Here is a 24,158-nt window from a genome sequence, read left to right on the forward strand (position 1 = left end):
AGTGAGAAACTGTCCCAGTATTAAGTTCCGGACTGGCTACAACTGTGATATGCTCGTCTGCCGGTAGTCTTGGCGCCGTTAATGTGTTCACACAGCGTGGAGGTGAAACTTGAAGATTAGTTAGTTCGTTTAGAATTTGCGAAAAGGTCTCTTGGTCCTTCAACTCTTGCGTTTAGTCTTTGTTTATGGTTGCGTCACCTGAATTGTTGGAGGTAAGAGAAATTGAAGCGATAGACTCGAATTCGTGAGAGCACGAAGATCCGCGCTCGAAAGGATCGTTCATAAAACTATCCCGTATGTTCAATTTGAAAGTACATGGCTTCCGTGAATAGTATTAACTTTTGGAATCTAATTTTGACTAGAAAATTGTTACTGTTTTCTATTTGTTAGTCTACATAATCATCTAAGTTACATGCTATTTGATTTTCCGCTGTAATGTAGGGTTTCCGAATTCCAAAGTGGGGATGTAGCCTCTGTAAAATGAGGTTGGATTTTTAAAGGGTAACTTTGGGGTTAATTTAGTCCTACGTGGGACTTCATGGATCATTTTATTCAAAAAAAGGTATTGATTTATCGGAATTTGTAATATCTCCAGCCCGAAATCGACTACGGCCTGATTTGTTCTAAAAAAATTTGCTCCCAGAAGAGCTTCCGTACTGTTGGGGAATTTGTCGGTTACAACGATAAATTTAATTTCTGAGTCATCAATGTTTATATAGGTTGTATCTATGATCTGACCTATGTCAGTGTAATAAAGGGGGCTATGTTTATGTTAAATTGAAGATCGTCTTGTAATGCAAACACACTGATAGGCTAGCAAACAAAGCTCTCTCTCCTAATGAGTGGCATTGACGACTGACGACTGCGTGGGAGCCGCTCTCTCTCACACCTTCTTCCACCACTCACTCCCCTAATTCGAGGCGCGAGACACTGCCGAATTCGACTAAATCCGCGCGTCTATAGTCTAGCATTCTTAAGACGCATTCTCTCTCGCTCTCTCTCTTTCTCTCTCTCTCTCTCTAGCCGGCTCGCACTGCAGTACGACGCTTTCTCTCTCCTTCTTGCTCGGGTACTAGCGCTGAAAAACAAAGGCAGGCATCAGGCAATAAAGAATAAGAATGTGTTTGATGCCAGCCGTGAGCCCTCGCCAAGATCAGAGAGAGGTAAGGGACACACGATGTAGGCTATGACCAGCCTACACCGTTACATAACTCTTGAAAAATATTTGCCGATACAGTTTTAAAGTTAAATTAACAATATTAGTATTCTTGAGTGTGTTGTTTTATCGTGTTTATACCTCGAAGATTTTAATTTAATATTATCCATCTCATTAGTATAAAAACAAGCCATAAATGGAAAATATTTTCCCGTAGAATCACGTTGACACAAGCTCTGAACCATCACGATATCGACGCCTGTGGATGATAGCTACTCTGAGCAGGAGCACGTTTCACGTGATGCTGAACTTGAAAGCTCTAAAAGTCATAAAGATACCGACGATTTCGATAATAGCTACTTGGAGCAGGAGAACATTACGCATGATGCTGAGCGTGATGGGAACGGACATAATCAGCATGACGATTATTTATCGGATATTGAACAGCAAGGTATAATTTTGTGAGTCTTATAATTATCGAATACATTACTCACAGAGTGTTCGAGACAAAAATTTTTTTTCTTTCGAGTGCTCAACTTCTTAGCAATAGCGATAACCACGTTTACTTCGCCGACGATTGACTCTGTTCCCACAGTCTGAATTTCCAACCTAAAGCTTGCTGTGAAAATTAAAATAAGGGGACAGAATTAATCGTCGGTGAGACTTCGTTAGCTTTTCTATTGCGGTGCAGTGTAGCATTCGGCTGTAATAATAAAATTCTAAAAAATATTAATAATTCTTTTAAAGTCATACATTAAGCTACTATTTTTTAATTAGAAAAAAGTATAAACAAATCACGGGTGACGTAAAGCTTTCATGAAAAAAATTTACAATATAATTTCAAGCGTGAGAGGTTGATGCCTGTTATCCAAAACTTGTTGAAAATCTTCAGCCATTCTACTAAAAGTATCACTATAACTATTTTAGTGTACAGTTATCTGCGTCAAAGTATGGTTGATGCATGAGGAGAGCAGAAAGCTCGATATTCACGTTGCTCAACCATCTCCAAGCAAAGTTACTCTGTCTTCATTTTGCAGGTTGGTGCACGAAATTGCTTGAGTCGTTCAAAACCGCGTTATAAGCAATACTTGACTTCACATATGAGCGTACTGTTAAGTTAAATCAGCACAAGCTTAAGCTTTGAGCTTTACTTTATTTTACTAGATGATAATGGGGAGCTTTGATCATAGCATGCGCATACGCATAGTATGTTTCAAAACCTTTTCATCAGTAATAAATTGAACAATGTTCACATGAAAATATATAAAAATTTCTATGTCTTTTTTTATGTCATTATATACTTACTGAAAATATTTTCTGCCGCAATAGATAATTGTTATGTTCATATATTATTTTGAATTCTGAATTGAATTTATAAGCAATCATAAAAAGTTATGCATCGATCACGTAACTCGTTTTCAAGAAAACTTGCTAATACGGTTCGAAGTAAAGCAGGGACCTTTTTTAGTACTCGGCGACCTCTTTTACAAATTTAACTAATTGAATGAATATGCAATTATGGATAAAATTCAATCATACCTTGAATTTTTAAATTTTTATAGTTGAAGTTAATTTCAAATCTACAATATTAAATGTCTTCCTTGTACAGTTAAAATAATATATAGTCAGATGAATTTATAAATTTCTTAAATGTTAATATGATTGTACAACATTTCTTAATGATCATCATTACTCCAGCGAAGAAGATGAGAGTATTTTTGCCACTGATACCAGCTCATCAGTGTACAGTTCGCCTACAGAATACTCAAATACAGAAGATAGCGACGATCAGGAATTTACAATTGTTAATAGTGATAAATTGTATCCAGGTGCACCAATAATGACTGCAGAAAGTATCATGTCCATTTTTACCCTCATGTCGAGATTTGAAGTCACGGGGGCTTGAATGACAACCATACTCGAAATTATAGAGCTACATTGTATCAAACCAAACTATTGCGTAAAAACTCTACAAATTTAAACAATTTTTTACAAATATTCAATTCCCGTTAGTGAAACACTTTTATTGCTCAATATGTTTAATGTCAATAGAAAATGAGCACTGTAATATTTGTCGACTAGACACTAAAATTGACCACGTGTTACGAGTCCCAATAATGCAACAAATAGCTCCGTTTTTCAAACGTCTAAAATTCTGGGAAAACTTAAATCACCGATTCACATGAGTTAAACAGAACATTGACAACTATCAAGATATATATGATGAGTTGGTTTAAAATTCGCTGCCTCAGGAATACGAGGTGTGATCAAAAAGTAAGGTGAATTTTTATTTTTCTCAAAAAATATTTATTTATTCATCAATTTTTATTTTATCTCCTTCAAAGTAATCCCCCTCGGATATAATGCACTTGTACCAACGCTTTTTCCAATCCTCAAAGCATTTCAAAAAATCATTTTTTGTGATCTTGTTTAGTTCATCCTTCGATGCCGTCTTTATCTCCTCAATCGTGGCAAAACGCCGTCCTTTCATGGGCCTCTTCAGTTTTGCGAACAAGAAAAAGTCACAGGGGGCCAGATCTGGGGAATACGGTGCCTGTGGCATCGTTACTGTGTTGGTTTTAGCCAAAAATTCGCGCACAAGCCACGATGTGTGAGCAGGGGCGTTATCATGGTGCAAAAGCCAATTTTTATTCTTCCACAAATTCGGACTTTTCTGGTGGATTGCTTCGCGCAAATTGCGCATAACTTGCAGGTAATATTCCTTATTTACTGTTCTACCCTGTGGCATGAACTCAGGATGCACCACGCCCCTGCTGTCAAAGAAAACTGTAAGCAAAACCTTTACATTTGATCGAACTTGGCGTGCTTTTTTTGGTCTTGGTGATCCAGAATGCCTCCACTGGGACGATTGAGTCTTAGTCTCGACGTCATAACCGTATACCCATGTTTCGTCACCTGTTATAACCCTGTTGAGAAAATCTGGATCATCGTTGACGTCATTCAGTAGCTCTTGGGCGATGCTCATGCGACGTTTCTTTTGGTCGAAATTGAGCAATTTCGGAACAAACTTCGCTGACACACGTCTCATGTCTAAAACACTCGTCAAAATTGATTGGCACGAACCAAATGAGATGCCAATATCATCAGCAATTTCTCTAATGGTAATTCGACGATTTCCCAACACTATTTTCTTCACTTCTTCAACATTCTCATCAGTTGTTGATGTGCTGGGGCGTCCAGAACGAGGTTCGTCGTCGGTGTCTTCTCAGCCTTCTTGGAAGAGTTTATACCACTTGTAAACATTTTTTTGGCTTAAAGTAGACTCACCGTATGCCACTTTCAGCATTTCAAGTGTTTTGGAACATTTGATTCCATTTTTCACACAAAATTTAATGCAAACTCTTTGATCCATGTTTTTAGACAGCAGCAAATCGTGGAGCACGCAAAACACTTCTAACCTTGATGCCTCTCACAAACAAACCAAACATACTACAAAGCTGAAATTTGAAACGTATGTTCTAGACGAGTGTACCGGCATAACCAAATAAAAAAGTCGAAGATCGAACGGACGTAGCCCGTTAAATTTCAAAATTCACCTTACTTTTTGATCACACCTCGTATAGAGAAAATGTTAATAATTTGACTTTCACCTGGAACGCAGATGGCGTAAAAATTTTAAATTTATCAAAATATGGTATATGGCCGTTATATTTGATGATCAACGAGCTACCTTATCATTTAAGGATTAAAAAAGAAAATTATATTCTGGCAGGCACATGGTTTGGAAAAAAAAAATCACCATCAAACACGACGATATACTAAGCAAGCTTTTGAACGAGGAGTCACTGTACGAGGCATTAAAGGCCCTTTTGCACTAGATTTATTAGTACGTAACTACATAGGTTCAACTGCAATCGACGAATTCTACTACGGATTTGAAAGGAAAATAAAAAGATTGTCGTTGATCATTAATACCATTTATAAATATAATCAATAGAAGAATCAAGCAGTTCAATCCTTCATCATATATTCAGCGTCTACCCCGAAGCGTGGGAGACTATGTTAGTTGGAAGGATTCGGAGTTTAAAAATTTCTTGTTAATATACAGCTTAACTATTTTAAAGGACATTATGGATGACGAATATTTTGAGTATCACACTCATCTAGTTCACAGACTTATTTTGTTAAATTTGGAAAGTATTGATAGTGAAATGATCAATGATGCTCAAGTACTTTGAAACGAATTTGATGTGCATTACGAACGTTTGTACAGAGCTACGTACAAAGTTTGTAATTTGCACCTTTTTGATTAGAAAAAACTTGCCGCTGAAAGAAAACAAACCGCATTAGGCGCATTCTTAGAATGCATCCAACATCGATTGCTAGGCCAGCCGAGAGCAGAGAAAGGGGAGGAAGCAGTGCAGACGACGAAATGTCGTCTCCTGCTCCCATCAAACATTTGATTGGTTTATACGATTTGACGTAATTCGGCCCAAAATTTTTGAAATATGTTGTGTTATATGGGTTTTTAAATTAGGTTAAATCGTGATTTTGTGATAAATTGATTGAATTGATTGAATATGATTCATCGCAAAACAGGAGTGGGATTCGACTCGTGCAAGGAAGTAAACGTGTCTTGACTGTGAGTGCTAGTTTTGGTGAGAAAGGGTCTAGCCTATTAAGATGGTCAAAAGTGCCCCCAACGATTTTGAAAAAGTGGATCGCCTATCTTGTTCAGCATGAAAAACAACTAGGATTCCCCAATTTTCAGACCCTTAAGTTCAAATGGGGCCTTATAAGGCCCTATTTTGTGATTTTCAGGTTTTCGACGATATCTCAGTCAATTTTTGAGCTAGAAAATTCTTTTTTTTTAAATTGTAGAGTTTTTTAAGCCCTACAAAGCGGGATTACTCGAAAAATTTTGGCGGGAAATTCAAATTTTTAGAGCCGTTCGAATATTTCAAAATGCGATATTTTAAAAACAAAGACAGACTCATCTCTGAAAAAAATATATATTATGTATTTATAGTCCAGAAATGTCTGTGAATTTTTTCAGATTTTTAAAAGTGGTGGAACTCCCTCAAAAAAAATAAAAACCGATAAAAAATACAGTTTTTTTACTCTAAAGCCGCTTAGGTTAAACCTACGATAAAATAAATACCACCATTGTGTTTTACCGAAAAAAATACATCGAAAACATGTATTATACGTTTAAAAATAGTTTACACTCATTATTAAATCAGCAAAAATGATATTCTGCTAAGACTGTCGGCCTTATCCACACTGTAGACAGCTATGCCTTTTGTATTCAGAGGTAATTTAATATCATTTTCGAACATATGTTACATGTTTTCGATATATTTTTTCCCGCAGAACACGATGGTGCTATTGATTTTGGCATATCATCCACCTAAGATGGGTCAGAAGCGAAAAACCAACAAAAATCCTGATTTGTATGGTCTTTATATTATTCATAAAATCTCAAACAATCATTGTACATATTTTACATAATTTTTTATTCTCAGAATTAAATAATTATTGAACATATTTTAATTGTACTTTTTACCTTCGAAACTTGAATGATTATTATACATATTTTACATATTATATTAAATAATTTTTTTTATTAATTATTCTAATGATGATAAATACAAAACATGCAATGCATATGAATTTCAGTTTTGATTCTTTTCAATCTATTAATAAATAACCCTGAATTTTAAATTAATCTTCATCACTATCTTCTTCAATCACGGGAACTGTCTCTACTTGTTCGAAAATCTGCGTCAGTTCTTCTGCAGGTCTTAGAATTCTTGACAGGTATCTTGCGTGCGATAAGTAGTAGATGACCGAAGCCACATGAGAGCAGCAGCCGATAGTTCGCATTCCGTTAGAACATTCACAATAATGGCGTAAGATCCCAGCGGTGCCTATTGTATTAGGTTTGTAATCAATATAGCAATTATAAGTTCGTCGAGAAATATGTCGAGATCTGACTTGAACATTGAGGATATTCGTGGAGGCATTGCAAAAACTCAAGTTTATCTCATCTTCATCGTTCATCATTTCAGCTAAATATGATATAGTTTGCTGTAATTGATAAGTTCCTGTGAAAAACTTGATCAAATCTGATTTTGTCATTTCAGGAAAATCAAGTACATCAGAGGATGTCAACTTCTGAAATAAACTTGTTCTTCTTGCCCAACGCGTAGTTTGCGCTTCTTCTGCCAGACTATTTACAACGCTATCTTTGAAAAGAACATTATTTATTATTTCTTCATCGAACAAAGCCCTTGATACTAATCGTTTGCCGAATTCATTGATTAAAAAGCAAACAATTTTACAGTATAACCCAGCTTTAGGTAAATATCTGTTATCCAGCTGTTGATGGAAAAACTTATATTTTTTAGCTACATTACCGTGCACAGCTTCTACAACCCATCGAAGCATGGTAACACGGCGCGATTCATTTGCTTCCTTTGTTGTCAATTGTTTCTGATTTTTATTTTTTAGACTGGGCATCAGAACACGATATTTCTCAACTTCTTCCAACCTCTTTACAATGTCACGAAATCCGCGATCCTGCACGAAAACGTCATTCTCCTTACACATAAGTTTTTTCAAATCATTTTCAGCATCATCTAGAATAGTCGCTAATATTGAGGCATCATTTTCAGTGGCATAAAAGGGCCCTAACACATCTACAATGAAACCGTCAGTTGCGCAAATAGTGAACGGTTTACACAAAGGGGCTTTTTTGTGACTTGAATACGATTTCCTTTGATATTCATTGTTGGAACTTTTCTGATGTCTTATGTAAGTTCCGTCAGCAACAAGCGCTAAGTTATCGCCACTCACTTGGTGAAGTTTCGATAACAAATTCGTCGTATGATCACGGATCAATTTTTCGCGATTTGCGGCTTTCAAGCCGAAACGTGTAGGTAAGACGTCTTTTTCAAAAGAATTAAGTATGGACAGTGAAAAATTCGAAACTTGTTGATGACTATCGAGCCCGAGAATAGAACAAATCATCTCATTCGAACTGCCAGACCGTAATCTAAATAAGAAAACAACAAGAGCTTGTGTTACGCTACGATTGTCGGAATCTCGCAACGAGGTCATCATTTCACGCAATTTAATTATTTGTTCCCAATGTAGTCCAGTGAAAGCATAAATTCTTTCTTTAGAAATGGAAAAATCTGCAATTTTTTCTGTCAGTTCTCTTTCTGAATGTATGCACAGATTGTTTAACAGCTTCGTCAAGTCCGATGATTTTATAGAAGAACAATGAGAGATAACTCTTAAGTTTTTTATCTGATCAGCATAGAATCGATTTTTAATGAGATGATTTTCACAGCACCGATTTCCTTGCGGAATGAAAATTCCTTTTCCGGTAAAAATTCGCTGACGTGCTTCAAAAGGAATGTTAACCAGATTTGAAACTTTCCGACAAATGCAGCAGTATTTGTGAGTTGAAACTACTCGTCTGTAAGGTAGTTTGATCGATTCTTCAACTTTTGTTTCTGAAGGTGGTGGAGGAACATAAATCGGATTTTTTTTTGCAACTTGGGTTGAAGATTCTGACGACGTTTCTGTTTCAATGGTTTCTTGACTCTCCGGAGAAGAAATTTCTATCATTGTTTTGCGCATCTTTGCTAACGAAAAACGAGCAGTACCCCAACATTTGCTGCACAGAATATTTCCAACAATAACTTGCATATCAAGTGCATCTGAAATTTTATCAGCATCATCAGCAGTCTCTATTGTATGCTTAGGTCCAACAATTTTTTTACTTGAAATATTGCAATTTGCACATTTTCCATCAATGTCCGACATAATGCTGAGAATCTAAAAAAGGAAAATAATATAACTGTCTCGATACGATACAAAAATGTCTCTATATGATGTTTGCTATTATGAACATTAAACATACTTTAATAATTTTAAAGATTACCAATTGCAAAACTTTCATTTTTATTTAAGAATTAAAAAGCAGAAATTAGAAAAATAAGTATCAATTAAGGTGAACACTGTGGTTTTTACGAGTTTGAGAAGAGGCCTATTCTGGTATACTTTTAAGACTTTTAATTGTAAATAACTGTAAACAATAAAAAGTTTCATAGATCAGAGAAAATGCAGCAGGCAGCCAAATGAAATTTTCATTTTTTGTTGCATAAAAATGAATTTTTAATTTTTTTAAAGTTGTTGAATAACTGAATTTTAGAGAAAACAAATTGCAAGTTATTTAAAAAAATGTTTAAATGTATATCATATTTAAATATTTTTTGTTGGATAAACTCTCGATAAAATTGGTTTTATCAGATTGTACGAATGAAAACTTTGAACTGTTTGAAGAATATTGTGTTCCATTTAAAATTTTGGAAAAAAAGTATGATAATCTACAACTGAAGGTTATCTTTATGAGTTTATTTGGCCCAAACTAAAATTAGTGCAGCATGCTATACACCACCTCACATAAATAATTTTTAAATTAGCGTAGTATGCTATACGCTGGCTCATACAATTTTAGTCTGCATTTTAATTTTCATTATTTTCTCTGGGAACATATTAAATCAAATTAACTATGTAGATTATTTGATTGAGATTGATGTCAAGATCAGAAAAAGAAAGATAAAATTGATAGGTAATTAATTGTGTAGACAGCTACCATGCAAGAGAAAGTAAAGGATATTTATACTTCTACTTTGCAACAATTATTAGTTTCAACCTTATTCATGTCATCTTTGGAAAAAGTAAACAACAATAGTTAGTTAGATGGTAAAAAAAATTGTAAGAGTGACATTTTTGGCAAAACGGTTAATCAAAGTTTTATAATCCAGAAAAAAAAAATTTTTTTTAATTATTCTTTGTAAAGAAAATAACTATACAATAAAACGTATAAATTCAAAAGCAAATAATAAATAATAAACTTAATATGAAATAGTCAAATTTTCTTACGTATTCTACATGTACAAATCAAAATTCCTAAAAACAATGTATTTGATTGCCCAGTTACTTTTGAATAACACGCTTTATAGAACTATACAGCTGTGCAATACATATTATTGATCTATTAAATTGCATTTTGTATACAATCGAAAAAAAAATTTTATCAGAAATTCTATTGCAATAAACCAGAATACGTAGAAAAGTATAAAAAGAACTGAACCCACTTCGCTAACTAGAATCCTAGGACTGGAAAGTTATATGGTACCAATGTTGGATTTGTTAAATAAAAATTTTCTTTGCATATGAATTATCTAGAGACTTATTGTAAAATTTTTTTCAATGTTTATCTAACGTGAATTTAAAAATTGTAGTAATAATTGGTAACAATAGTAACTATATCTTTATAAGCCTTAAAAATATCTTATCTTGTTATGAATTTATCAGTCTTAGAAAAATCTAACTTGTTTTAACTTGATGAATATAGTGAATACAGTATATTTCAAAAAACTTATTAAGAAAATTATATGCTACTATTACCTGTAAGCTAATAAAATCACATTCAAGGTCATGTAATAAATACTTCAAAATTATATGAAACAATTTTAAAAAGAACAAGCTTCTTAGATAAAAAAATTTTACTCAAATCTTCAAATCACTCTCTACGTATTGAAAATCTTATAACTTTGATTATCTAAATTCAGCAACTACCTATGAAAATTCCTGTACTTTTTGTCCATAATAATAACAAAAAAACATTTGTATTTACTTGCAAGTAAATATTACTTATTATCTTGCATTAAAAAATTTAACCTGCCAAGGTTTATGGTTGTCAAAATAAAATTTTTGTTTCGGAAACACAAACACTACAACTCTGACAATAAAACAGACATTGGAACATCCTTACCTTATACTGATACGTAACAATTTCAAGCAGTTGCTGCTAATTTTGGCATAAATTTTCAAATAAACAACAAGTTTGTTCCGCTCTACATAAATATCCAGGTGTAATTAATGATAACCTAGCAAGAAAGCCCAAGCACCGATGCATACTCAATTATTGAGCACTGTGATATTGGCAATATGTTTATATAAAAAAATAACCTAAATAAACAAAAATGCTATAATTTACTGGTTCAAGCATCTTTAAAAATACTTAAATAATTGCAATATGTACCGTATTAAAACCACAGCTGTTAAAATCAACTATTTGAGTACAATATGACAACCTGGTTTATATTTTGGTAGACGACCCAGATCACTGCATTGATTGTTGACAATATATACTATAGTATTTCAAAAGCAAGACAATACCCCAGACCAAATGAAAAGCTAAATAAAAGAAGAATAATACATAAAATAAGCTTACGTTTTATGCACTTGGAATAAAAATTATTTTATAATGTTTACCATTATTATAATCTACAGCCAAGAAAAATATTTTGACAGCCCTAACCTCCAATAAATGCCTCAATAACAAAATGCATTACAGGCAGCTACATTACAGTAATTACTCCAATTATAGATGGTTCGCTTTCGTACAATACATGGCTACGCTAGATAAATTCTCACACGCAAAAATTGTTTAATATTACAAACTTAAATTATAGCATGTGCCATGTAGAAACAGCTAGTCTATGCGTTGTTGTCGTTCAACACTTTTCCGCTTTGAGGATGGTGTGGCGTATTCAAACATTACCACCCTTTCTCTCTGGGCGCCATTAGGTTGGCATAGCCCACTGTCTTTCACTCCTTCGCTTTCAAATATTTGGAGATCCGGAAGTCAAGTTTGCTGCGACATCCCTGGCGCACTCAGCGAGTCGGAGCCTTATTAATCTAAGGCGGTGACCTCCTCGAGAGGAGTACCGATCTTTTCAAGGTTCGACGCTCAGGGAGAGCGGAACTAAAGGCTTGACCCTCGGTTTGGGCGCGACGGGACTCTAGTTGCCCCGACGTCTGCCGCGTCGGAAGCACGCAGCATACAAATCTTACGAGATTTGCTTGACCTGGTACCACTGCCCCGCAGAGGCCAACCCAAATTGGGATGTCAGAAGAGAGACTCAGCCAGGACAGCCAAAGGAAATTCCTAAGACGATCAACCAACTAAGCCTCCCCTCCTGGGCTCGCGTTCGAAAAACATCCCACCCTGCGTACCTGTATTAAGGGATTTCTCCCACGACTCACAGGTCCATCGTTTCGACATACCGAGGTACGTCTCCCCATTGCGTTTCGGTCATCCCCGCTCACGCTGGTGGGTATCCGTCATTCGAAAAGGTTGTTTCCCGGTTCGGCTCCGTTGTCGGGCTTCGCTTTCTAGAGAATGGCTCCCAAGACCGGCAGATACCGATGTTTGCTCTTTCAATTTGTTGTTTTGACTACTGGGTCTGGGCGGGGTTTCGTCTAGCCGACAAGGCGATTCCCCAGGCAGTTATTAGTATGCATGCCGGTCCCACGAGACACTCAAGTTAAGACTCCGCCTCAGGGTCAAATCGGTAATTCGCGTTCAAATTGTCGAGCTTTAGAGTTTATTTCTGAAGCTCGACGTTCAAAAATTATCGTTCAAGTTTCAAGCTTATAAGCTTGTTTACGTTCAAAAATTAGGTTATTGTGCGGGTTTTTGTCCTTTTGTTAGGGACCTTGTAAGAGGTGGCGTCTTTCTACCATAGTTTGAAACTATTTTCCTTCGCTTTCTCTTTCTGGGTACTCCTTCCCTGGGCTCTATGACTTTTCTAGCAAAGTCTTCAAAGGCTTTGTAGATTTTCCTGCTGGATACTAAGGTCGTTTCCGGGCAGGGCCATACATGGTCCTCCTCTTCAACGGCCTTAATTAATGGCTTTCTTAGTTCCCGTGTATCTTCGCAGTTAAAGAGAATATGACTTTCGCTTTCTATTTCTCCGCAGCTACACAGTTGGTCTTCGCATAACCCTCTTTTGTAGAGGTATGGCTTAAAAGCGCCATGTCCAGTCATAAACTGTACTGTGTAGTGATTGGGATTTAGCCATCTCTTCTTTAATCTGTCCTTGATTATTGGGAAATAGCAGTATGTTCTTCTGCCATTTATGGCTGACTGCCATCTCTCCTGCCATACTCTTTCGATTTCATCATTGATGAGCTGTATGGCTTTTGAGACTTTTAGTCTGCCCGATCGAAGTTCCTCCGATTTTATTCGGATGCCGTGCAATGTTACCGATTTCCCTTTCCTGACGCAGTACTTCGCAACCCTCGCGTCAAGCTCGAGAGCTATTGGTCGGGAGGCTGAAAGCACATGCGCCGCTTCGTGGGAGATCGATCTGTAGGCTTTAAGTGTTTTGCAAAGAACTGATCGTTGCAATTGTTCCAAAGCAATTTGCTGTTTGATATTAGTTCTTTGCCACCAGCCCGCAGCAGCATATGTAACTTTCGATAGTAGAAAGCCATTATATATTTCTTTCATGGAGTTAAACTTTAGGCCCCAATTTGCTTTTGCTACTTTACTTAGCTTGAAGTAGGTGCTATTACAGTCTTGAATCACGTTTTGGATATGTTCTTCCATTCGGAAGCCCTTCGAGATTGTGATTCCTAGGTACTTGACTGTTTTCTGCGTTCTAATGTTGTCTTTCCCAATTTTGACTGTAGGGTTCCTATTCTCGCTTAGTTGGCCTTTAAGCCATATTAGTGTTGACTTTTCCACTGCCAACTTCATTTTGTCAGACTTGCACCAGTTCATCATTATGTTAATGATTTCTTGGGCTTGTCTTTCAAAATCTATGCGTGTTTTCGCCTTGATGATGGGAAGTACGTCGTCTGCGTAGGCTAGTACCTCGTATCCTGCATCCCTTATTGCCCGGAGTGGTTTGTCAAAGATGACATTCCAACCTACCGGTCCAAAGACTGAACCCTGAGGGCACCCCTTCGTCACTGTTTTCAGTGTTTCTCCGAAGTGGGCATATATGCCCGCTTCTCGATCACTGAAGTAACTCTGGAGGAGCTTGTAGATGTTCTTTGGGCAATTTCTTTCTTTCAATTGGGAAAGCAGGCTTGGCCACCATAAGGCATCGAATGCTCCTGAGACGTCCAGTGGAATAGCGGCTACGTACTTGGTCGACGGATCAGATTCTGCCTCTTCTACTATTTCATATAGTTTTCTAATGGCGTCCTCTGTGGATTTGTTTGCCTTGAAGCCAAATTGATCCTCCGAAGACCAGTCCGAGCTATTTAGAATGTTGGATATTCTTTGAATCACAAGCCTCTCGAGTGTCTTCCCCGCTATAGGGAGTAGACATACGGGTCTATATGATTTAATCTCGTTCTCGGGTTTTTCAACCCCTTTGAGCAACGTGATTAGCATTCCACTTTTCCATCTTCTGGGGAACACTCCGCATTTTAAGCAGGCATTGAAAAGTCGCGTCAGTTCATGATGTAATGGTTTTGCCTTGACAAGCATCTCCGACTCTATTCTATCTCTGCCTGGTGATTTCCCTGCCTTATTCGCTTTAAGGGCCATTTCAACTTCCCTTGTTAGGAAAGGCATTGCGTCGCCGGTTGTTGGAACCTCCCGCATACTTCTGCGAATCTCTGCATGTGCATCGTTTTCGCAGCTTGGGTCGTCATCAGGCATTAATCCTTCTAGTAGAGCCATGCTTGTTTCTTTCCAGTCTTTTGTGACTGAACCATTACGGTTAACCGTGCATATCGCTTTTGAGATTCTGACTTTGTTGGATGCTTGTTTGTATGGATACGCCCAAGCATTCTTTGCGCTTTCGATAGTGCAGAAGTCTCGCCAGCTATTGCTTTTGGCTCTTTTAATAGCCGCTGCATAGTCGGAATTCATTTGTCTCAATTTTTCAAGTGATCTCTGGAGGGCTTTTCTTTGTTCTCTATTCGGTCCTTCCTTTTCTTTCAGAGCGACGATTTTGCGTTGTCTTTGTATCGCACGCTTCTTACTTCTCAAGTCAGGATTCCACCAGGGTTGAGAGCGCGTTCTTCTCGTTTTTGGTGGAATAGAGTCCCTTGCTGCCCTTATTAGAACCTCTTCAAGTTTTGAAGTATACGTTTCAATGTCTTCAGAGGTTTCCAAAGGGAGTGTAGCTAGGTTCTCTTTCTCGAATTGACAAAGTCTCCCGAATTTCTCCCAATCAGCTTTCCTCATGTTAAACCTTGGTTCTAATATTTCTTCGGTTTGAATGAGTTCGACTGGTTGTGAGACAAAATCCAGTTCGATCACAATGGGCCTGTGGTCACTGGTGGTCCAATCTTTCACCGCCCAGCTAGTCAAGAGGTTTGACAGATTTGGTGTGTGCAAAGTTACATCAATGTCCGTCTCGCCTCTCGTACTACGGCACGTTGGAAGCTGGTCCCTCCTGTTGGCCACTATTAGCCCGTATTGATCTATGAATTCTTCAATGATTTTCCCATTCTTGTCCTGTGTATTAGACCAGATCTTTGACTTGGCGTTTGCGTCCATTCCAACTAGGACTCTTTTGCCTTTCAATTGCTTCAGGGTCCTAGCTAGTTTGTCAAGATAGGTCTTCCTGCTGTGGCTGAACTGGCAGTAGATGCTTATGAAATAAATTTCACCAAAGGCTCCGATTATCTGTGCGCAAACACAGTGAGAATCACACAGATTAGAAATCTTGGTAGCAGTGACTTTGTGCGGATTGTAAAGTATCGCAGCTTGGATCTTTTCACCTTCTTTGGATCCATGAATAGCTGCGATGCTGCCCATACCTGAAATCTCGTTATTCCAGTGATATAGTTCTTGCACCAGTGCCACCTGTATGTCAAGATTTCTGTCTGACATGATTTCTCCCAGCTCATCGTTGGCTACTTGCCTTTTGTTGAGGTTCAATTGTATGATCCTCAGTTTCGGGCCCAGTTTGGGGTTTTGTTGTGCGTTCAATTTAACCCTTTTAACTGGTGGGCAATTGTCTTTGCTTTCGTCTGGTTTGATTGGTTGCGAAGGAAACTGAGTTGATACCGGAGTGTTAGAGCAGTGCTCTGGTTTCTCAACGGTCATCTCCTGCTTACGTTTCCTCGCCTTTTTATACCTAGAATGGTTGACCATTTCGCTTTCGAGGTACAACACAATGTCTAGTTATATCTCCTCCTTGGGATCGCTAGTGGCGTTTCCGGAGTATGGCTTTCGATTGTTCGTTTTAGCGTTAACGTGCGCGTTCAAGATTAAGCGAGTGGCGTTCGAGTGGCGTTCAAGTGCGAGCAGTGAGTATGTTTGTGTGTGTTGACTTTGAGCTTAGATTGTTACCTTTTCGGGTTTCTCCATGGTTTTACCATGGCTCTAGTATATTTACAATTGATTGAGCTAGTTGTTTTTCTAGCTTTCTAACTTGTTGTTAGTTCTTTTATATCTTTGATTTTGTTTGATTTAATCTAATTTGATTTGTTTGATTTTATTTTCATTTCGATTTTAATTTTGATTTTTAATTTTTGATTTTTATTTTTATTTTGATTTTGATTTATTTATTTATTGGTAACTTTATTCTTATACTACTGCTTACGGTTACTGCTTAAATTATAGTTAACGACTTAGAACTAATTTGATTATGATATAACTTAGAACTACTTACGAATGTACAGGCGTGTTTAATTCCACGCTAGGTTTGATATTGCTCAAACCTTGTCTTGGTCAGGGTTAGATATTTGACGAATTGCAACCAAAGTAGCACTTGAGTGAGCATATCGGGTTTTCACCTTTTTCTGTCATCTTAGCCTGGGTTCACCTTTAGCAGCACTGGATTGATGGGCAATCAGTGCACGGTTTTCGCTTTCAAAGAGAGCTGACAGCCACTAATTTCGCGTTCAATTGTAAAGTTGCTTAGCTATTAGGGCTTAAGTCAATTCCATAGCAGGAATGATGCTGCCCTTCTGTGAAAATAATTTTTCTGAGGGTTTTGGCATCCGTAGTGCGTTCTAGTCATCGAGAGTTACTCGGCCCAATGGACTGTTCTCTCGCACAATTTGGTGTCGGGCCTTACTCCGGGAACTCGAGGCAAAGAACTTTGGGTGGCTGCTATGACCACGGCCGCGACTCTTTACCCACAGTAGTGGCACCTACCGATTGCTAGTCGATAGGGGGAAATTTGTTATCTACCCGAATTATATTCGGATTGCCGGGACCATTGGCCCTCTGCAACTAGTTCCCGGAGCGGTCTCCCGTCCTCTAAGAGGGCGCGCGGTACCACAATCCCAAGAGATTTCCCCTCAAGTGACTCCCGGATTTTGGCTTTTCTGGGCTCGAGTTGAGCTCTTGAGGTGTGGTAGACTCCGCGATGAATGTTTGGGCGTTTACAGGCCGCACCTCACCGCGTGTTGTTATGGTCCGTGTTGTTGTATTTTGTTTGGCCGGTTGGCCTGTAGCCCTGAGGGCAAGCGTTGTGTGTTTTGCCTACTGTTTCTTTGCAGAGACAGCGTTTTCAGCCCCACCACGTGAAGGTACACACATCCGCACTTGTGATTGCAAGTCTTCGTTCAAATATACATTGCATTCACTTCGGGTCGACTAGCATTAGTTGCTTGTCGAGGGCAATCGGTGACGCATGTTGTACTTCAGCATTTGTATATGCCCGTACGCAAAAGAGAGAAGTTTCGACATCCTCGCCCGAAACAACGAGTTGTTTGTTTGAGGAGTCTCCGTTCTCTGCTAAGGAAGACAATTGTCGTCCGCCGCTTTGACAAAAGATTTTGCACAAAGTGACCTGGCCAGCCTCGCGGCTGGCCATATGGTGCACTATATGCATCATCCATGTTTTTGCTAAGCGGATTATAATCGAGCTTCCTGAGAGCGTCGTGATTGCAACCGCCGCCATGTAGAAACACTGAGAAACACCGGCTCATCTGATCACTGTATACTCGTGCCGGCAGAACCGTCCGCTAAAGTCACTAGTCGCAGCGCCAGTGGCAGCCATAATAAAAGTTACTAACACCATGCGTCAATCCACCTCGAATCGCATATTTCATTATATGAATTGATTGAAGTATAAAATGCTAGTTATTTAGATTCATATTGTTTCTCTATTTGTAACGAAGGGAGAATGATTATTATTTTCATCGAAGACTAGTTATTTTTTCAGTAATCAATGAAAATACCATTCTCGATAATAATGGTAAGGAAGATCCCTGAATGTTAGGAAAATTTGCTCCCCCATTCTCTTAAAGCTACCAAACTATACTGTTGCCTCTGATTTTCGCAAATAATTAGTATTATTTCTGGATTTAATAATCAAAATAATATTCAATGATAAAAACTCTCTCATATTTAACGATAAAAACATAATTCTTCACTTAGTGTACTTATGATAAACAAACTGAATTTTAGCACACCTTGTGTGCTATCTTAAACACCATATAGGGACCGAGCGTACGGAGCAATACGGCTTCAGCAGTATGCACATGCGAGAAATTTTTATCCCTACAAGATATCGATTTTTTTTAATGCTTATACGTAATAAATACTCTATATGTTTTGTAAATTAAATTTTCATAAAATAAGAATAGTATTTTGTATACGATAATTATACCATAATCATTCAAGTTTCGAAGGTAAAAAGTACAATTAAAATATGTTTAATAATTATTTAATTCTGAGAATAAAAAATTATGTAAAATATGTACAATGATTGTTTGAGATTTTATGAATAATATAAAGACCATACAAATCAGGATTTTTGTTGGTTTTTCGCTTCTGACCCATCTTAGGTGGATGATATGCCAAAATCAATAGCACCATCGTGTTCTGCGGGAAAAAATATATCGAAAACATGTAACATATATTCGAAAATGATATTAAATTACCTCTGAATACAAAAGGCATAGCTGTCTACAGTGTGGATAAGGCCGACAGTCTTAGCAGAATATCATTTTTGCTGATTTAATAATGAGTGTACACTATTTTTAAACGTATAATACATGTTTTCGATGTATTTTTTTCGGTAAAACACAATGGTGGTATTTATTTTATCGTAGGTTTAACCTAAGCGGCTTTAGAGTAAAAAAACTGTATTTTTTATCGGTTTTTATTTTTTTTGAGGGAGTTCCACCACTTTTAAAAATCTGAAAAAATTCACAGACATTTCTGGACTATAAATACATAATATATATTTTTTTCAGAGATGAGTCTTTCTTTGTTTTTAAAATATCGCATTTTGAAATATTCGAACGGCTCTAAAAATTTGAATTTCCCGCCAAAATTTTTCGAGTAATCCCGCTTTGTAGGGCTTAAAAAACTCTACAATTTAAAAAAAAAAGAATTTTCTAGCTCAAAAATTGACTGAGATATCGTCGAAAAACTGAAAATCAGAAAATAGGGCCTTATAAGGCCCCATTTGAACTTAGGGGTCTGAAAATTGGGGAATCTTAGTTGTTTTGCATACTGAATAAGATAGTCGATCCACTTTTTCAAAATCGTTGGGGGCACTTTTGACCATCTTAATAGGCTAGACCCTTTGAGAGAAAGTGTTTGAGGGGAGAGATAGAGGTGAAAAGAGCATGGAGGCGGAAGAGAAGTGGAGTAGAGAGAGAGAGAGAGAGGAGCTTGGAGAAGAGCAGGAAAAAGCAGAGAGAGAGCAATAAAGAAAAAAAGAAAAGTTGAGGTTAAGAGAGAAAATTAGGAAGCGGGAAAGGGAAACAGAGAGGAGGGGCGGTAAGAAGTAAAGGCGGAGACAGAAAAGGTAAGACAGGGAATAAAGGTGAGGTCACGAGTAGAATTAGAGAGACGAATTAAGGTGTACGGGATAGTGATGGAAAGATTTGTAACGACAGAAAAATTCAGAGATAAAGGTGGAAGGATGGATAAGAAAGGCCCAGAGGAGGAAAAGAAAAAAGAGTAAAGGTGGTGAGGGGGAGAGAGAGCGGAGGGGGCTGAGGGAGAATATTAGAATGGACAGAAATGTTTAAAGAAATGATGGAATAAGCGGAAAGAATGGAGATAGAGGGGAAAAGAAGAGAAGAAAGATAAGAAAAAGAAATAGGAAAAGTTAGGAGAGAACAAGAGAGAGAGGGAAAAGAAAGGAAAAAAGAGATGAAGGAAGAAAAGGAAAAAGCAGAACTTAGAGAAAAGAAATTGCAGGAAAAATGGAGAGAGAGGATGAACCAGTTGGAAAAAGCGTGAGTGAAATTAAAAGAAAGTATAGAAGGAGGAAACGAGAAGCAAAAAGGAACAGAAGTAGGCAAAAAGGAAGAAATAAAGTATATGAATGAAAAAATGGATAGAGAAAGTAAGATAAACAATATAATAGTGACAGACTTAGAGGGTGGGTTAAGATGGCAAAAGATGGGTGAGGCAGAGGACTGGTTAAAAGAGGAACTAGAAATGAAAGTGGAGATAGTGAATCTGAGAAGAATAGGAGGGACAGCGGGGAAGGATGATCGGAGATAAAGAGGGAAAAAGATGTTGCAAATTAGATGCGCTTCATGGGAACAAAAAGAAGGAATTATGAAGAAGAAAAAGAATTTGGCACAGAAAAAGATATACATAGATCAGGACTGGACGTGGAAGCAGAGAAGGATAAGAGAGGAAGTAAGAAGGAAAGCGAAAGAAATAAGAAGTAAAGGTAAAGAGGTAAAGATGTGGCATAACGGGGTGAAATCAGAGGAAGAAGAATGGTGGTGGAGCGAGAGAGAGGGAAAAATGGTAGGAAAAGGGGTGGAAGGGTTTCGAAAGCAATAGGGATAAAGGAGAGAGAGAGAAGAGAAGGGAGAGAGGGGGGAGGAAGGCAGTAAAAATACTATTCTGGAACGTGGCGGGGGTGAGGAGCATGGAGGAAGATGACTGGGAATATGTTAGGGAATTCGACATAATAGGGCTAACGGAAACCTGGGTGAAGAGGCAAGGGGCAAGAACTGGTGTGGAGAAACAACTGAAAGGGTACAGTATAGAGTGGAGAGATTCAAGAAGAGAAGGAAGAAGAGGGTGAGAAATAGGGGGAGGAATAATGGCGGTAAGAGAGAGGAAAGGGATGAATAAGGTTGAATGGAAGAAAGAAAGAACAAGTGAGGTAATAGTAGGAGAAATAAAGATCGGAAGGAAGGAATACATGATAGCATCGGTGTATATGCAACATGAGAAGAAGGAAAACTATGAATACCTAAGTGAAGAGATAGAAGAGAACAGAGGAAAAACAATAATTATAGGAGGAGACTTCAACGCAAGAACAGGAACCGAAGGAAGGGAATGGGAGACAGAAGAAAAACTAGAAGAAATTAAAGCCAAGGATAAAGTGTTAAACGCAGAGGGAGAAGAAATGATAAAATGGCTAGGAGAAATGGGCTTAGTGATAACGAATGGGAGAAAAGAAGGAGATGAAGAGGGAGAAATAACATATATAGGAGCGAGAGGAATGTCAACGATAGACTATGTAGTAGGTAACGAGGAAGGTGATGAGGCGATAAAAAAGGTTCAAATTAAGGAGAGGGTAAAGTCGGACCACTTACCAATAGAGGTGGAATTGGGAGACAAAATAGCGGAAGAAAGAAAAGAAGAGGAAGAAAGAATGATAGACGACTGGAGTGAAGAAGGTATAAGGGAGTATCAGAGATGGATAGATGCAATAGAGGGAACAGATAAATGGAAAGATATAAAAAATAGAGTGAAGAACGCAGTGGTAAAAAAGAAGATAAGGAAAAAAAAGGATCAAAAAAAAGCTGGTGGAGAAAAGAATGTAAGGCAAAAAGGGATAGGGTGATGGCAGAGTTAAATAAGGTAAGAAAGGGGGAAGGAGACAGAAGCAAATATTTAGAAGCAAAGAGAGAATACAGAGAGGAAATAAGAAAAGTAAAAGAAGAGGAAGGGAAAAGATTGGCAGAAGAAATAAGAACAGATAAGACGAGAAGAAAATTCTGGGATAAAGTGAATAGCAATAGGAAGAAAAGAATTGGATTAGATGAAAATATAGGAAAAGAAGAATGGATAAAGCATTTCAAGGAACAACTGGGAGAGAAAGAAAAGGAAGAAAGTAAAGGGGTAGAAACCGAAGACAGTGAAGGAGAGGAAGGTGAAGAAATCAAAGTAAAAGAAGTAGAAGAGATAATAAGAAAAATGAAAAAGAAAAAGGCGACAGGAAAAGATGGTATAGCAAATAAAGCGTGATTGGAAGGCACGGAAGGCTTGTTAAAAGATATGACAAAATGCTTAAATGGAATATGGAACGGAGAAGGATACCCGGAAGAATGGAGGAAAGAAGAAGTAAAAAACTACAGAGAAATAACGCTGATATACACGGGATATAAAATATACGCGGAAATATTGAGGAAAAAGCTGGAAAGAGAATAGAAGCAAAAGAGACGCTAAGCGATACGCAGATGGGATTCAGGAAGAAAAGAGGTACAATGGACGCAATATATATATTAAAAACAATAATAGGAAAGGAAATAAGGGAAAAAGGAGGAAATCTATACGTATACTTTGCCGACATGAAGGCCGCTTTTGATAAGATAAAGAGGAAGAAAATATGGGAAATCATGAAAGAGAAAGGGATAAATGGGAAAATCAGGAAAAGAATAGAAGAAAGATATAAGAAAACAGGGAGTAAGGTAAAAGTTGAAGGAGAAATAATTGGGGAGTTTGAGACTTACAAAGGCATAAGGCAAGGGTGCCCTTTGAGCACTACGCTATTTAATCGTGCCTTCGCCGATCTAGAAGTCAAGATCAAACAGGTGCAAGAAGGAGGGGTAGTGATAGGAAGAAAGAAAATATGGACATTAGGATATGCAGATGATATAGTGATGATGGCAAACAGTGAAAATGGAATGAAAGCAATGCTGAAAAATTAAGATACCTGGATAAAAGGGGATTAGAGCTAAATGTAGGAAAATTAAAGATGATGAAATACGGGAGAGAAGGAGGAAGAGGGAAGGAAGAAGAATTCGAATGGGAAGGTGAGAAGATAGAGATGGTTAAAGAGTACAACTACTTGGGATATGTGATAAGCAGAAATAACGGAAATAAAAAGCAGATAAAGAAGGTAGAAGGGAAAATAAATATGGGACTCGGAAGACTATGGGGGTTGGGAGAAAAGCTATTTAGAGAAAATTGGGAGTTAAGGATGAACCTGTTCGATGCACTGGCGAAAAGCGTGATTATGTACGGAGCAGAAATCTGGTGATGAAAGAGATATGACGAAATAGAGAGATTACAACTAAAATACATAAAATGGGTATTGGGATTAGATAAGTAACTGCCAAGTTACTTAATACAATGGGAAACAGGAAGACAAGAAATAAAAGAAACAGCATTAGAAAAAGCGACAAGGTATGAAAAAAAATAAGAGAAGAAAGAGATGGATCAATAAAAAAAGAAGCATGGAGAGAAATAAGAAAAGGGCAAGAAATGGAAAAGATAAAAGGGGTAAGAAGGAGGAGAGAGAGGAAAGGCTAGGAAAAAGTAAAATATACAGAGAGAGGGAAGATGGAGACGAAATGAGAAAAGAGTTTTGGGGAGAAATAAGAGAAAAGCTAAAGAAAAAAGAAAAAGAACTAGAAGAAAAGCTAGAAAATTCAAGATACATAAAGGAGTGGAAAGAACTGAAAGAAAAAATGAAAAAGTATAGATTAAAGGAAATTCAAGGAGAGGGAAGAATAAAAGGCCTGCAAATAAGAGAAAGGTTTAGGTTAGGTAATGAAACGAGAGGAAGCAGGTATTGGGAAAAAGAAGAAAATAAGAAATGCAGATTGTGTATGAAAGAGAAAGAATTTGGAAGCACATAGTAGAAAAATGTGAAAAAAGCAAAAAGGAAGGGGAAGAATTGGAAAAACTAATAATAGAAAGCAAAGAAAAGATAGCGTGGATGATGGAGCAAAAATGGAAAAGAAGTAGAAACAAAGAAGAGAATAAAAAAGGAAAACAAGAAGATAATATTATAAGACGCTAAGGAAAATAAGTGAGGTTGAGCAAAAGAAAGGTAAAGGGAGCAATAAGAAATGAGAAAAAGGCGTCAAAGCCCTAATAAGGAGAAAGACAGGTTAAATGATTAGCAAGAAAGAAAGCAAAAGCAAAAGAAAGGCAAAGGTAAAAAGGCCAAAGAAAGTTGCAAAGAAAGAAGTCGAAAAGAAAAATAAGCAAGAAAGAGAGAAACAGAAGAGTGGAAAAGGCAGATCTCAAAGTAAG

General features: G+C 37.4%; 1 protein-coding gene across 1 annotated transcript in view; it reads left to right on the forward strand.

Moving 5' to 3' along the window:
• LOC131670682 (uncharacterized) overlaps positions 1–24,158 on the forward strand; it is a 455,485-nt gene that overhangs the window by 284,887 nt on the left and 146,440 nt on the right. Inside the window, exon 3 of the mRNA XM_058946486.1 lies at positions 1,374–1,607. Coding sequence (XP_058802469.1) covers positions 1,422–1,607 — 186 coding nt within the window. The 5' untranslated portion in view covers positions 1,374–1,421. The remainder of the gene's footprint in view (positions 1–1,373; positions 1,608–24,158) is intronic.

Source organism: Phymastichus coffea, unplaced genomic scaffold (genome assembly GCF_024137745.1).
Source record: "Phymastichus coffea isolate CEN01 unplaced genomic scaffold, Cenicafe_Pcof_1.1 PCOF00008, whole genome shotgun sequence".
NCBI lineage: Eukaryota > Metazoa > Arthropoda > Insecta > Hymenoptera > Eulophidae > Phymastichus > Phymastichus coffea.